This window comes from Cryptomeria japonica, chromosome 4 (genome assembly GCF_030272615.1).
Source record: "Cryptomeria japonica chromosome 4, Sugi_1.0, whole genome shotgun sequence".
Lineage (NCBI taxonomy): Eukaryota > Viridiplantae > Streptophyta > Pinopsida > Cupressales > Cupressaceae > Cryptomeria > Cryptomeria japonica.
This window is the reverse complement of record NC_081408.1, coordinates 487923575-487938776: the sequence shown is the minus strand read 5'-3', so window position 1 is coordinate 487938776 and position 15202 is coordinate 487923575. Positions and strand designations below refer to the sequence as shown.

At 38.6% G+C, this 15202-nt stretch overlaps 1 protein-coding gene across 7 annotated transcripts in view; it reads left to right on the top strand.

Moving 5' to 3' along the window:
* LOC131060393 (uncharacterized) overlaps positions 1-15202 on the top strand; it is a 337900-nt gene that overhangs the window by 263692 nt on the left and 59006 nt on the right. For all 7 annotated transcript variants that reach the window (XR_009110349.2, XM_057993610.2, XM_057993609.2 and 4 more), the window contains exon 8: positions 15054-15179. Coding sequence is in view for 6 of the 7 variants with exons in the window: in XM_057993610.2 (XP_057849593.2) it covers positions 15054-15179 (126 nt within the window). In the remaining variant the exon portion in view is untranslated. The remainder of the gene's footprint in view (positions 1-15053; positions 15180-15202) is intronic.

Genomic DNA, 15202 nt, shown 5'->3' with positions numbered 1-15202 from the left:
CTGAGATGTGTTGGCAAAGATGAAGCAAAGCAGATAATTGAACATTTCCATTCCAAGTTTGGAACCGGACATGGAGCCAACCTCGCCACAACTCACCAGATCCTAAGAGCAGGATATTACTGGCCTACGCTTTTTAAAGATACGTTCAATCACATTAAGACTTGCCACACATGTCAAGTCGCAGCTATTAGAGAAAGAAATCCTGCCATGCCACTGAATCCAGTGATTGAAGCCAGGCCATTTGCTAAATGGGGAATGGACTTTATTGGTGTCATTAACCCCGCATCCTCAGCACAACACAAGTACATCATTACAGCTACAGATTATTGTACCAGATGGTCAGAGGCGCAAGCGCTCAAGGTTTGCTCTACTGAAGTTGTAATCAAGTTTCTAGAGGAGAACATAATCACAAGGTTTGGATGTCCTTATGCATTGATTTGCGACAATGGATCGGCGTTCACATCATTGAGATTCTCAAATTGGGCTTTTGAGTACGGAATAACCCTCAAGTTTTCGTCAAATTATTATCCTCAGGGTAATGGGTTAGCAGAATCCACCAACAAAAATTTGCTCAGTGTTATCAAGAAATTATTAGAGAGAAGTCCAAGAGAATGGCATACCCAGTTGAGATTTGCTTTATGGGCAGACAGAATCAGAACAAAGAACGCATTAGGCATTTCGCCTTATTTTCTAGTTTATGGCCAAGACCCAGTCTTCCCCATGCAACTCAGGATTCCGACCTTGAGATTCATTCAGGAGTACATGGAAGACACAGATGCAGTGCAAGCCAGGTTGACACAGTTGATGAACTTAGAAGAGAAAAGAGATCAAGCGCTAGAGAACTTTGCTAAACATCAAGGAGTGGTGAAGAGATGGTTTGATCGACAAGCAAGAGTCAAGGCGTTCCGAATTTCAGACCTCGTCCTGTATTGGGACAAAGCACATGAGAAAAGAGGGGAACATGATAAGTTTGATAAGCTTTGGAAAGGCCCTTATCAAATTTCAGAGATATTGGGAGAAAATGCATTTAGGTTGCAGACTTTAACTGGAGAAGACATCCCGCTGCCTGTCAATGGGAGATATCTCAAACATTATTTCCAATCCTAAAATGCCAAGGCCTTCCCTTGTACATAGTTAGTTTAGTTTGCTTTCGTTGTTTTCCGTTTGTTTTTTCGTTTTTGTTTGTTTTGTTTTGTTTTCGTTTTTTTTGTTTTAGTTTAGGTGCTTTTGTTTTAGGTTAGTTAGTTTTGTCCTGAGGGGTATCCATTTAACGTTGGGTGATTTTGTTATGTAACGCTCTGACTTCCTGCTAGATTGTTGGTTGCATTTGGAAAATCATGAGATCTTTTGGAACAACAAAGGGAGTTTCTTTTAATGAAGCTTTGAGTCAGGACGTATTTGCATTGAAGTAGATTAGCTTATTGAACTCACGTATTTTTGTCCTTCAGTTATTATATTTTTACACACTTATAATCTTCGAGTCATTATGGTTTACAGGCGAAGCTGTGATCAGTGAAAAATCTAAAGTCTAGCTTCAGCGCCACCGCAATCCTCAAACCCTAGTGAGTTTTCAATACTCACGAGCCAAAGAATTGACAGAACTGAAAAGCAGTATCAAATGAAAAGATGAAAAAATGAGAAAAAATCAAAAGAAAAGAAATGAGCTAAAAGGAAATATCAAATTGGCTAAAGGGAATTTACGAATAACTCCATCGGGGCTATAGACGCCTGGCTGGCAATGGAGCAATGTTCGTGAGCTTGCGGCGATAACCTCGTCGGGACTATGGACGTCCGACTGGCAGCGAGGCTCTATCCAGGATGCTTTTGGAGTTTAGACGAACTACGTAGCTTATCACAGGGGAACCTGAAGACCATGATTGTCTTGTTGAGGGGAATTAACGCATTTGCACACACATGGGTAACTGTGGACTTGATACTTTGTCTCAATATGATGGTCTCTTCTTGTAAGTGTTTCTTAACTCCTGGTTTTGTTGAGGGAAGTTTTCTGAGTTTTTCTTTAGAAAGATTGATTCCCAAATGTTTTCCAACATTTCTCAGTGGTGTCGCCAGATGTTGTGACCATTTCACACATCGCCCCATCGCAAATGGGGACCCCCTCTTTTTGCTTGTCTTTCGCTCGCTTTTGCTTTCGTTTTTAGGATTTTGTTAGTTAGTTGGTCGTCTGGATTTAGGGTCAAGCCTTAGGGTTTTAAATTCTGTCTTTTCAAGCCAAAATCCAGTCGTTTTTGAGAGCTTTTGAGCTTCCTTTTCTAGGATGCAAATTTTGAATGCAATGAATTCGCCAAAATGGTCTAATTTTCAATTGGAATGTTAATGCAGAGCTTAGATTTGTCTAAGTATTGAGAGTGAAATGTGAATTTTTGTCCGATTGAATATTTTGACCAAATTTTGACTTTTTTTGATTTTGATCCTGGGCATTGGGATTGATTTGTTTTCGCCTCGTGAAGTGTTAAAATGTGAAAAATCATGTTATTTTGGCCTGTAGGAGCAAAATCGCTCCTGTCCCTCAGTGAAGGACGAGAGCTCATTTTCAAATATCTCATCATCCCTGCAGAGTCCAGACAAATTTCAAGTTGGAAGTGATGGAGAACGGCGATATCTTTCCATTGAATATAAATTGAAGATTTTCATGAGTACAGAAATGCCTCTAGGAGGAAAATCGCCCCTGTCCCTCAATGAAGGACCGGAGCTACAATTCAAATTTCGCCTTGTCCTTGCAAGATTTCGAAAACTTAATGATTTGAGGACGTCCAAGGGAAGATGCTTTGCCAAATGAATATAATTTGATATGCAAAAACGAAGGAGAATGACCTATATTGACCAAATCGCTCCTGTCCCTCTCCAAGGGACCAGGGCAAGGTACCTTGTAGCTCTCGTCCCTCTCCAAGGGACCAGAGCGATTTCCTTCATTATGCAAAATCCAGACAAAGGTCAAGGTAAGTTTACGTTCAAAAACAAGGAAAAACATGAGATAAATGCGTTGAATATAAATTGAAGATTTTTGGGACGTCCATAACAGTGCTAAATGCCTAGTTCGCTCCTGTCCCTCAGGAAGGGACCAGAGCGATTTTTGATATAAATGATTTTCTTGCAAAGTTACAGATGATGTCAAGGCATGGACGAATGGAGTGAAGAAGGACGAGTCCGTTGAATATAAACTTGGAACCTGGCAAAGTGAGATGAAGGCCACAAGGGAAGGATCGCTCCTGTCCCTCTCCAAGGGACCAGGGCGATACAATGGTGATGTTACTTCCTATGCAAGTTCAAGGTCAATACAAGTCAAGACAAGGTGGCGAGGGATACTTCAAGACGTCTTTAGCAAGCACAAACATTAAAAGGTCGTCACAATGATGAAATTCGCACCCTATAGCCTAGATCGCTCCTGTCCCTCAGGAAGGGACCAGGGCGATGTTGGATATATTGGCCATTTTATGCAAGATTTACGTAAGATCAAGGGTTCGCAACGTCTTGGAGGGTCCATGGATAGATAGAAAGGTGATGCATGAAGATTTCAAACGTAAAGTAATCACCAAAATGAGCATATGGACCATATCGCTCCTGTCCCTCTCCAAGGGACCAGGGCGATTTGCTTTGGATTCCTCGTTTTGCTTCAAGTCCGAGCTAAGCCAAGACGTCATAAGATAGCATATGGTCCAAGGCATCGTTTGAAGATAATTCGCAAGAGTGTTGAACGTCCAAACATCGCCAAATAATGTAAAAGCCTCACATCGCTCCTGTCCTTTGGACAAGGACCAAGGCGATACTATCAAAAACACTCACGTTCCTTCAAGATCAAAGCGAAGCGAGGTTAGGAAGAGTGAAGGACGACGTTTGAAGGACATCGCAAAGGAGATCAAAGTGTAAAGTTGCCAAGGTCAAGGAGAAAACGTGGATCGCTCCTGTCCCTCTCCAAGGGACAAGGGCGATGGTCCCTTTAATACGTCCAAACACATAATGAAGACAAATGGAATAAGCGCAAAAGGAATGAGCATAGATGTTATTCGCTAACGATGAAAGATCAAGGAACAAAGATGCATGATGGACGTGGAAACAAGGAGATCGCTCCTGTCCCTCTCCAAGGGACAAGGGCAATGAACACTCAAAAGGTATTTAAGTACGCATGCAAGATGATCAAATTCGAAGGACTCATCATGATGATCGATTTTCAACGCGAAGATGAAGGAGTTGGACGTAAGAAATGCAAAATCAAGACCAAAATCATGGATCGCTCCTGTCCCTCTCCAAGGGACCAGAGCGATGAGGTACGTCCCTTCCTTTTTTCCAATTTTGGCGCCAAGTGAGCAATTCGAATTTTCCTCAAATGCTAAATCAATTTAAAAATTGAATATCCATTTTATTTAGCATTTAATATGGCGTTATCTTTTATTAATTATTTTTTTGCCTTTATTTAAAAATCGAAATTCACATTTAAAAAACGCAAGGCATTTATAATTAATTAATTAATTAATAAAAATCGATTTGGAGCGCTCAATTAAGCAAGTCGGCCTTGTTATTTTATTGAAAATCATTTAAAAAATGTTTTTTATATCTAAGTCGGCCTAAGGGGTGAAAGGATGAGCGCGCTATATATAAAGGGTGAGAGATTTCATTTTTACATAATCATTTTTACCTTTCTTCATGCGAATTAAGAAGAGGCGAATATAGTGCGAAGTGTGTTCAAAGGTGGTGCGAATTCAAATCAAGGGTGGCGCTTAGTTATCAAGGGTGGTGCGAATTTGAAGACCACACCGAATGCGAACTTGAGGAGACATTGAGGCGAATTTGCTAAAGACTTGGAGGATTTGTTTGAGCGATTTGTCAAGGACAAATTTGAAGATCATTTGGGACCACGTCTAGGGCGATACTTGAAGATCACGTTCACTCCAAAGGTGGCAAAGTCAATTTTGAGGAGACCACATTGAAGACTATTTTATACCTCAATTTTTGCCTAGGCGAATTTTGTTTTTGCATTCTAGAGTTAGCTCTCTATCGAGGTATGGCGATTTTAATTATTATTGCTTTATTCATTCATCGTCATATTTCAAGTTTTGAAATTTTGATTTTTGAATTTCTCTTAGCTCAATCGTTTATTTTAGGAAATGATAACTCTAGAGACTTATCATGAGGTTTCCTAAAAATTTATCTCTCTTATTTACGTTATTTATTGCAAAATCTATTTCTTATAATGAAATGTTGTGTAGGTATGGCGACCCCGAAGGCGGGAGCATCCACTAGTCGCTCGGCTCTCATGAAAGAAGATCAGAAGACCGAAGAAGTGGAGACCAAGATCGTGTCGAAGTGGAGCAACATTGGAGATACCAACTTGGGGAACTTTAGCACGAAGAAGTTTCGAGAGGTTCCTTACATTGGCAAGCCATCACCTGTCGCCCGGAGAGTAATAGAGAGTGGCATCATCAAGGCGGCCGGTTTTCCTCCAGCTATTCAGTGCCACGAGTTGATGATCGAGTGTGCCCGTCACTACAATCCACAGTCCAGGACAATTGTGTCCAATGAAGGAAACACTTTGGCGTACCTCTCAGAGGAAGCCATAAGTGAAGCCTTCCATCTTCCAGAGCACAGGGACATGATATACAAGAGCATTGAAGGAGCCAGATCAGTGTACGATGATGATCCAGATGCTTGCCTAAGCATAATTAACAAGAACTGGCTACTCAAGAGTCGTCCCCGTCTAAGCAAGGTACCGAACACACCGCATCGGATTGATTTCCAGGAGTACAGAGATTTGATTACCATGCTCAACAGAGTTACAGGAGCACCTCATGCCTTCTATTTTGAGAAGTGGATGTTTTACTTCATCCAGGTGATTGTTCAAGGAAAGGGTACAATACATTGGGCTAGAATAATTAGTCATTGCTTAGACGTACAGTTGAGAAGACTCAGGGCTACTAAGTCCTTCCACATGAGTTCATACGTCATCTATGCCTTAATCAGGAGCGTTGAGTACGCAGGACTACCTCACAGAGGAGTGATTGGAAGAGGACCCGGTGAGGTCAGAGCTTGTGAATCCTATACCTACTTGCATCATCCGCCAGGGAAGAACTACAAGTTAGTCAATGATACTTTCACGATGAACATCACAAGGACGTTGCAAGGAGGGATTCACAACAGATTATCTCAGGATGCCCAGGAGTTCATCAAGAGGTACGGTGCTTGGTTCATTCAGTTTCCCAAGTTCACTTACATTAGAGTGCATGGATGTCCTTTACCTCCATACATGTTGCCAAGATATCCGACAGACAGAATTGTGTTACTTGAAGTAACAAGGCAGTTGGCAGCGTATGTGAAGGCATTCAGACACAGACATCAGAATGGAGTTCAGGTACCTATTATTTTGGGTAATTCAGTTGAGGTATGTCCTAATGTCTTAGCCATGGATGACGCAGAGAAGGAGTTAGCTTTGTATTCTTTTTCATCTTTTGCTTGGAGGAATAGTTTTGATCCCCATGGACATTTAGAGGAGACGGTCGGTAGAAGATTTAGACATGAGCACCAAATTGAAGATTTTATGATGAACCTCCTAGATGATCTTGAAGTGAAACGTAAGATACATTCTAGATTGCCTTTGGATTTCATCAGGAAATGTAAGATTTACAGAGTGGCCGACCAAGCTCAGGACAATGGCAGGCACATCCAGTCTTCATATGATAGAGAAAGCAAAACAATAAGTTTGAATTGGAATGAGCCCGAGGTCGTGGATTTAGATGATTTGATGGCACCAGTCTTGTCTTGTACTCGCAGATGGGTAGACGTTCAGCATCAGAAGTTGAGAGAACAAGGCATAGCTATGTCCTTCACTTTGGAAGATAAACCAGCCGAAGGTGGAGCAAGTGTTAGTGAAGGCAATCCTAATCCTAGGAATTCAGGTGAAGGTAACCTTCGATGTGCCAGTGAGGGCAATCTCCATTCGAGAGGTTCAAAGAGAAAGGAAAGATCAGAAAAGAAAGAGTCCTCCAAGAAAAAGCAAGGTGCTAACAAAGATCAAACACCAGGTACTTCTTCCAGACCGGAAAATAGAACAGTTCGAGTGGAAGAGTCCATGGAGTCGATGGTACAAAATGACAGGCAAGAGGAAGGACAGGCACAGCATGTTTCGTCAGATGGATCTCTCCAAGACTATGATTTAGATAATGATAATGAAGTAACATCTCCTCCCAGACAAGAAGAAATAGTACATAAAGAAATTCAAGTTCAAGAGACAAGATCGAATATCCCAGATTGGTTGAAGGAAAGATTGACTAGGGTGATCGTAATTGAGGACGAGGACAGTGCAATTGATTTAGAGAGCCTTGTTGGACGTTCACATATGACAACAGAGAAGAAGAAGGCTACAAAGATGTCCAAGATGATTCGAGATGAGACTGGATCCCGAAAACTACAGATAGCTACACCGGCAGCAGATAAATATGAGGGTGAGATCCTGGCAGAGGATTATGATATACAGACTTTTGAGTTAGGACCATCCACAGCAGAGCAGACTTTAGATGATGCCACCGACACATTTGAGGCATTGAAGGACAAGTTTAGAGAAGAGGTGGAAAAGAATAGAAAGCTTGAGAGAGAGGTCGGTGCATGGAGGACATATTTCAGTCACATCAATGAACCTTTGGGACGTCAGGATCCAGTTAGATCACCAGTGCAGGCATTGCCCCTTCAATCGATCAATGAAGCAGAAAGATTCAGGAACCTGGTCCAGCGTACATGCAGTTGGATGGATAGATCTCATACAGTGGCTATAGAATTTGTTACAAGGATGTCGAAGATCATTCATCAGGCTATCCAAGTTTTTGAGATAATCCACAGATTGGTGGCAACAGTAGCTGCATTTGCCCATACCAAGGACGTTGTCATCCCTGTCTTGAAAGTAATAAGACACACATCCAGAAGAATTTTAACGCAGGAGAGGATCTTAGAAGGTGATTCTCACAGTTTGTTTTAGTGGTCAACCTTACTCCATATAAAGAGTGTTCTCTTCGAGGACATCAGTGTTAGATGTGGTCAAGTTGAGGAGGTGATCAATCCGATCCAGGACAGAGTATTTGAGGTACTTCGTACCATTCTTGGCAGAAGGATCGAGGTCGAGACAGATGTGGATATACAAGAATTTGAGGATAGAATCAAGATCATCTTTCGCAAGGACGCAGATGTTACAGATGAGCAGTATGATCAGATGTATGCCACCATGCTCCTGATTGATAGGACAAAGGAACTTGAACCTACTTGGGACGCAGCTCTTCTAGATGCATTCGATCAGGTCATCCACTTAGAAGAGAGTATCAAGAATCTTCCCGAGATTCCAATCACAGAAATCGAAGGAATCGTGACAAAATTCATTGCATATGCTAAGAAAGAGAATTGGAAAGGGAATAAGATTCTAGATGAAAGGTTGTTACAGATGACATGACATCTTATTTCTCATTGGTTGATACCTCCTAGATTTTTGTGCCGAATTTAATATTTGGCTATGTATTTAATATTGTTCAGTAAAAAGGAGGTCATTTGTAACAAACCCTAATTAGGGTTTAGGTGTCATGATCTTGTCCGTTGATTTACTTTCAATCTGGACCTTTCATTGTAACTGGGGATGCTATTTATACCCCCATTTTTCATTTCATTTGGTAATAGTGTAATAGAGGAATAGAGTAATAGTCAATAGTTGATGTAAGAGAGATTAGAATTAGAAGCAATTTCATTTTGTAGCAAGATTGAGTCTTGAAGAGAGAAATTCAAGCAATTGTTGTATATGATGACTTGGAAATCAATAAAATATTGAAGTTATGGTGTTTTGTTGCAAATTTCTTAAGTTATCTTCATGGTTGTTGGATGTACTTGAATCACGCTCAATCAAAGTAGTTTGTTAATTTGAAAGACTAAGTGTGAGATTTGATATTTTGGTAGGATTCGCAATCCAAACCACTAGCTTCTTGCTGATTGTAGGAACGCCTTGCGTGGTCAACTGGAGAACATTTTGAGTCCTTAACCTTCAAGCATTTTCGTATCTAGGATATGTACCTTCGTAGTAGTGTCCTTGGTCTTTGATGCATTGAACATCATTATTACCTTAGAAGATCGCACTAATTTCAATTGAGTTGTTATCTTATGGCAAAATTGAAGTTGGTTGAGTCTTGCCAAATCTCATTCATGCTAAGTCGTTCATAGGGTTAGGCTAGATTAGACTTCCTTAAACCCTATCCTTTTGCTTTTTTTTTGAAAGTTCCTTTTAGATTAGTAAAATCTTCGAGCCTTTGGAATCCGTAAGACGCCTTGGAGGAAACAGCAAATCACATCATACCATTAAAAAGCTTGTCCACATGTGGAGACCCCACTAAAAGAACCTTGGAGTCCATCTAACTGATCCTTTTTGCAGATCTTCAGCAGTTAGAGACTATTTTCTCAAGAGAGGATAAGATACCTATTGGTATTTTATTCTGTGTATGATTGTGTATAAAATACACGTCAACAGAGCCCAAGGCTCTTATTTATAATTTCTAACTCCCCAAAACCAAATGCAAATGCTTACAAATTCACCCAAATTCAACTTCTTCATTTGCATTTCCTTTACCATGTGGACCCAAGGATGGCGCCCAAACCATAAGTCAAATAATTACACCAAGAAGCACAAGACCACGATTTTGACTTAGCAAACATTTGTGGTGAATAAAATAATATCTCCCACATCAAATTGGTGTCCCTTTCTAGACATAAAATTCGCCTAGCACTTAGGAGATAATATGCGCAATTTCCATAGTCATTAATCAGTAGTAAAAATAAATCAAATTAATTAAATATTAAACCTTAGGATAAGGAAATAATATTTAATCATATCACTCAATACTGATTATTGCCAAAACCAGGATGAAGTTGAGCCAGGAAGACCATTGAATTGCTGTAGGATTAGGACCCTATCCACTGCCAAAAATAGAAATATGCCATACTGCCACTTATGAAAAATAGTAAGTCATGAACTACTGCTCCGTAAAGCATGGTCTTCGCACCCAGTGACAGAGCATGGAGAGCTCAGTAGGACAGTATCACCAAAACGACCAACCCCTGACTTACTAAAAATAGTAAGTTCTCGCCTCATCAATGCTTGACCCTCATTCTTCATTCCACCTAGCCTACGGGTCTCAAGAATAGGCTAATGGACCACTGGATAGACATCAACGAGAAGGGGACATTACTTTGAGTTCAAGAGATATCTCTCGAAATACAAAGAACTTTGTGATGATCTATAAGATAAGCATTATGAGTTGGCGCCTAATCACGTTCAACCAATCAAATATTTCAAAGTCAAGGCGTCCAAGTTCAATGAAATTGACTCATCCTACGAGGAGGATAACTACCCATGTGGAAGGCACTAAGTTCCATGTACCAAACCTCCTTTCTTATTGGTCCACATTCAAAGAGGACATGTGTCCTAATCATTGTAATTTTCTCATTGGTCAAATGGAGTTAGTTGTAACTAACCCTAATTAGGGTTTCATAATGTAATCTCAGCCATTGATTTCAAATCAATCTGGGCCATTTGTTAAAATATTCGATGATATTAAAGAATAGAGCAAGAGTTCTATATAAAGAATTTACAAGAGATGATATTTCTAAAAGAAACAATCGTAAACTGAAGCTGAAAAATAGAAACTAACTAAATAAACTAAAGACAACTAAGATGACCAAGATGACCATTAAAGAAACATTACAATATTCTAATACCCTCCCTTAATGCTCATTGTTCTAACTACCTAGAGAAAAACAAAAAAGGCTGCCCCCTTCTTCTTCTCATAACGTTCTACGACATGAGCCTGCCATTGACCCTGTCACTGAGATGAGCTTGCCATTGACCCTGTCACTGAGATGAGCCTGCCATTGACCCTCTCAAAATTTGGAGAACTTCAGGAGAACACAAATCGTCCACAAGCTTTTGCAAATGAGCATAACGCCCCAAAACAGACTGCAAGAAGCCATGACTTTTGAGGAAAAAATCGCCATACCCAGAAATTGAAGATTACAAAGCATCGTTGTTTCGGAAAAAACCCTATGAAAGGAACACCTGTACCGATGATTTTTGAGGGAAAAATCAAGCAAAACCCAAAATAATTTTTTAAGGAGAAATTATAAAAACCCACAAACAATTTTTGAGGAAAAAATCGTGAAAATCCAACAGTATTTTTTAAGGATAAAAATTATTAAAACCCTTCCAGAAATTTTTAAGGGAAAAAAAATTATTAAAACCCATCAAAAATTTTTGAAGGGAAAAAATTTATGAAAACCCATCAAAAAAAATTTCAGGGAAATTTTTTTATTAAAACCCATCAGAAATTTTTGAAGGGAAAAAATTTATGAAAACCCATCAGAACATCTCCAGGCGACCAAACAAAGAGGCAGATTGTGTGCCCTAGTCGCATTGTTGTTGGGAGATGAAGACATCAAACATGGTACAACTCCACGAGGCCTTAGACCGCAGGTATAGAGGATCTAAAACCAAAGGTCGCAGGATGTAGAATACAAATGTGGGTTGTAGATTTGAAACACCACAGTTGCGAATAGAAACCAAAAATCCGTGGAAACGAAAAAATAGAAGAAAACCTCCACGATCTTCAAATGTAGCACCCAAATTGCCCACGAGCACAAGTCTATAAACCTACAAAAATTTCGAATTATAGCTCCAAAAGAGCCCACGAAATTCTTCAAAGATTTCAACAAAACCTCCAACAATTTATAAAAAATCGAAAAAACAAATTCTGGAAAAAAATTCCAGATAAGAAGAGGTTACGAATCTTTTCTCAAAAAATTTGCCAAATTTTATGAAATCTCATTGGTCCTCTCTAATACCATGTTAAAATATTCGATGATATTAAAGAATAGAGAAAGAGCTCTATATAAAGAATTTACAAGAGACGATGTTTCTAAAAGAAACAATTGTAAACTAAAGTTGAAAATAGAAACTAACTAAAGATGACCATTAAAGAAACATTACAATATTTTAACACCATTCATATGTAATGAGACCTCTATATAAGGCTCAACTCTCTCATTTGTAAAGGTTAATAGTTAATAGTTAATAGATAGTTGATAGTTAGCAATAGAGTAGGAGGAGAAGACATAGATTGTTGCCTAGGCCCTAGACTATGGTGAAATAAATACTTGATTTCATTGAAGATATGGTGGATCATTGTATGAGTTTCAACATGTTGCATGGTTTCTACTTCTCATAATTTAGATGTGTTCATATCAAGTACTTAGTTGAATGGAAGAACTTATTGCTGATTAATGGTGAAACCTACATGTTCATACATTTGTGCTTTGTTGATTGCAAGTTGCAGTGTATGATCAGATTGAACTTATCTAAAGCCTCACTTCAATTGCTTTATGCTCGTCGTTCATGGTGTTGGTGTGCATAAGTGATATAAGAATCATTCTCTTATCCTTAGGAGATTATGCCATCTTTGTGTAGTTGTTTCCTCATGGAGAAGCAAAGCTTGGTTTGGTTTCATCAAGTCAGCAATTATTTCTTGCATCCATAGGTGTTAGCTTAGATTTCCTATCTCATTATTCCTTTTGTCTTTTTTTTTTCAAAGTCAGTTTAGTTTCCATGTTCCAGTTGTTTTGTAAAACATAAGTCCCTTTGTGATTACCAACATTATCACATCAAATCACCAAGTCTATCCAAATTAGGAAGTTGATCATTCGCATTGTAAATGTTGGAGTTGCCTTATTTGATCACATTTTTTAGCATAGAGGTTTCTTTGTTCAAGAGAGAATAGAATACTTAGTATTTTATTTTGAGTTTGAGGTGTCATAAAAAACACATCAATAGGTACTAGCAATTAAGTTTGTTTTGGTAAGTTTTTAGCTTCTGCAATTGATGGTGAGGATGCCACCAAGACTAGTATAGAAAGTAGCCTATTTTCCAAAGTTTTTATCAATGCTTCATTGTTTGACTTTTTAACAGAGTTAACTAATTTGACAGTCCACATGCTACAATACACTATCTATGGCCTGTGGGGAGTCTTCTTTTATCAGGGCACTTAATGTTTCCCTGAGTAGCCTTTTTTACTGCTTCCTGGAGATGCTTTTAGGATAGGATTGAAGCAATCAGATTTATGAGCAAAGATGTTTTGTTTTTCATTCTATCATGTAAAAATGAAATAGGTTTTACCTTTTTGGTGTTTTGAGAGGTCAAATAAGGGTTGGGGGTTTGGATTTGCCTTTTTGGCAAAAAAGTACTTTAAAAAAGTCAAAAAAATTAACATTTCGGTCAAATTCTTCGTGGGTCCCTTGAAAAGCATCGAAATTCTTCTCAGGTTCTTCCTGGGTTCGTAGGGCTGAACCCACAAGTTGTGGGCTGGACCCTGTCTGAATGTAATGTCCCCTACCTGATCTATTTAAATATACTAAAATTGATAGATTTTCTTCAATAAGTTATTAACAAGTGCTTGTCTATTTTCCTCATTAGCTGATTAATTTCATTATTCATAGTTCTTAATATAGATATCAAACCTTGCTACTACTTCAGTTTTAAGGGAGAAGGGTTTACATATGTTACCAAAGCGCTTAGAGACCAACTACAATAGGTTCCCTCAAAGTTCACAGATCCAAGCCCTTACCTATCTTGGGTCGATACCCTCAAGGCTTATGGGTCGCTGATCCCCACCCTATCTTGGGACTTAACCTATTGCTTGGATTTAGACTGCCCCTCTTTGGAACATCTCAATCCCATCTTCTTAAATACGGAAAGTAATAACATGATTTAGACTATAAGTATATATATTTCTTATGTATTATGAATATACATATGAAATTAAGTATGACTGTCATACATATTGCAGTCCATATTAGCATTACTATTAATTCTGCATAAGAACATTATTGGGCTTCATATATTAAGCATACTTATTATGCACATCCCCATGCATACCACCAAGAACACAAATGTTACTGTCTGTAACTTGATAATAATTCTGATCTTATCTGATCAATGGTGATCTTACTAGATGCTTTTGATTCCTTTCCTTTATATCTCTCAATGTGAGGGAGAGGTCACACCTCTTCATCATGTATACCCTTTGGTAAGAGACATACCCTTTCACCATTAGCACCCTTTGAAAGAGTGCAACTCTTCATTATTTCTGCCCTTTGAAAGGGACACAACCTCTCATAATCAGATCTGCACTTATTATTTAAATCAGATATGCACTTCTCATTTTTAAATTATTCCCCCTCTCAAATGAGGTTCTCTTCTCCCTTTTATATCTCATTGTTGAGGGAGTCACAGCCTTTCCTTTCATGTCTTTTAACTTTTCATTAACTTAATTAATTTTTAATTAATCTTATTTAATTATTTTATTTCATATTTAATTTAATTTTAAATATCTTAATTTTATTATTATCATTTATTATTAAATTTTATTTCAAAGTGGGGACATTACACCGAATCCACAGGGAACCAGACCTAGACCCGGACCTAGGGGGAACTAGACCGGGACCTGGGGGATCCGTCTGGAGAACCTAGTAACAAATATCATATAAGAAATGATCTTATCTCAATTTTCTAAACTCAAATCTGACCTGATGACATGTGTTTTTCACTCTTATTTTGTAATTAATAAAGTTTGAGTATAGAATTGGCAGTGTTTGAAATGTGAGATTGGTCTTTTGTCAACCAGGATCTTTGCTTGAATGTGTATGATAAATCATCTTAGGCATTTCCATTGGCAAATTTTAAAGTTATATAATATTTTCCAATATGGTCTGTCAATTGTTTCACCATTCAAGGTAGGCAAAATATTGTTTTCTTTACAATGAGAGGTTGCTGCAGTTTTTTCGTAGTCAAACACAGATCAGAATTCTCTCATTTTGAGTGCTATTCATAAGTTATCTCTTTGTCACTGTCTTTTTCCTCTATATATTGCAGATCATCCTCAGATCCTTCTTCTTACCTGATAGAATTTATCCACTGTTTATTCAATTTTCTCATTTTTCACTAATCCAAACATCACATGCTTGACCTTTCACAGGAGTTGAACGTGGAAGGACTCAGCGTCCTGTTGGGACTAAGATCTACAACTGGGACCGTTCCTGATGCAGTTCCACCTCCCAGATCTACTCTAATGTCTTCTTTCTCATCTCTCAACAGAGAAAATGTAAGATATCAGTCCTGATATAC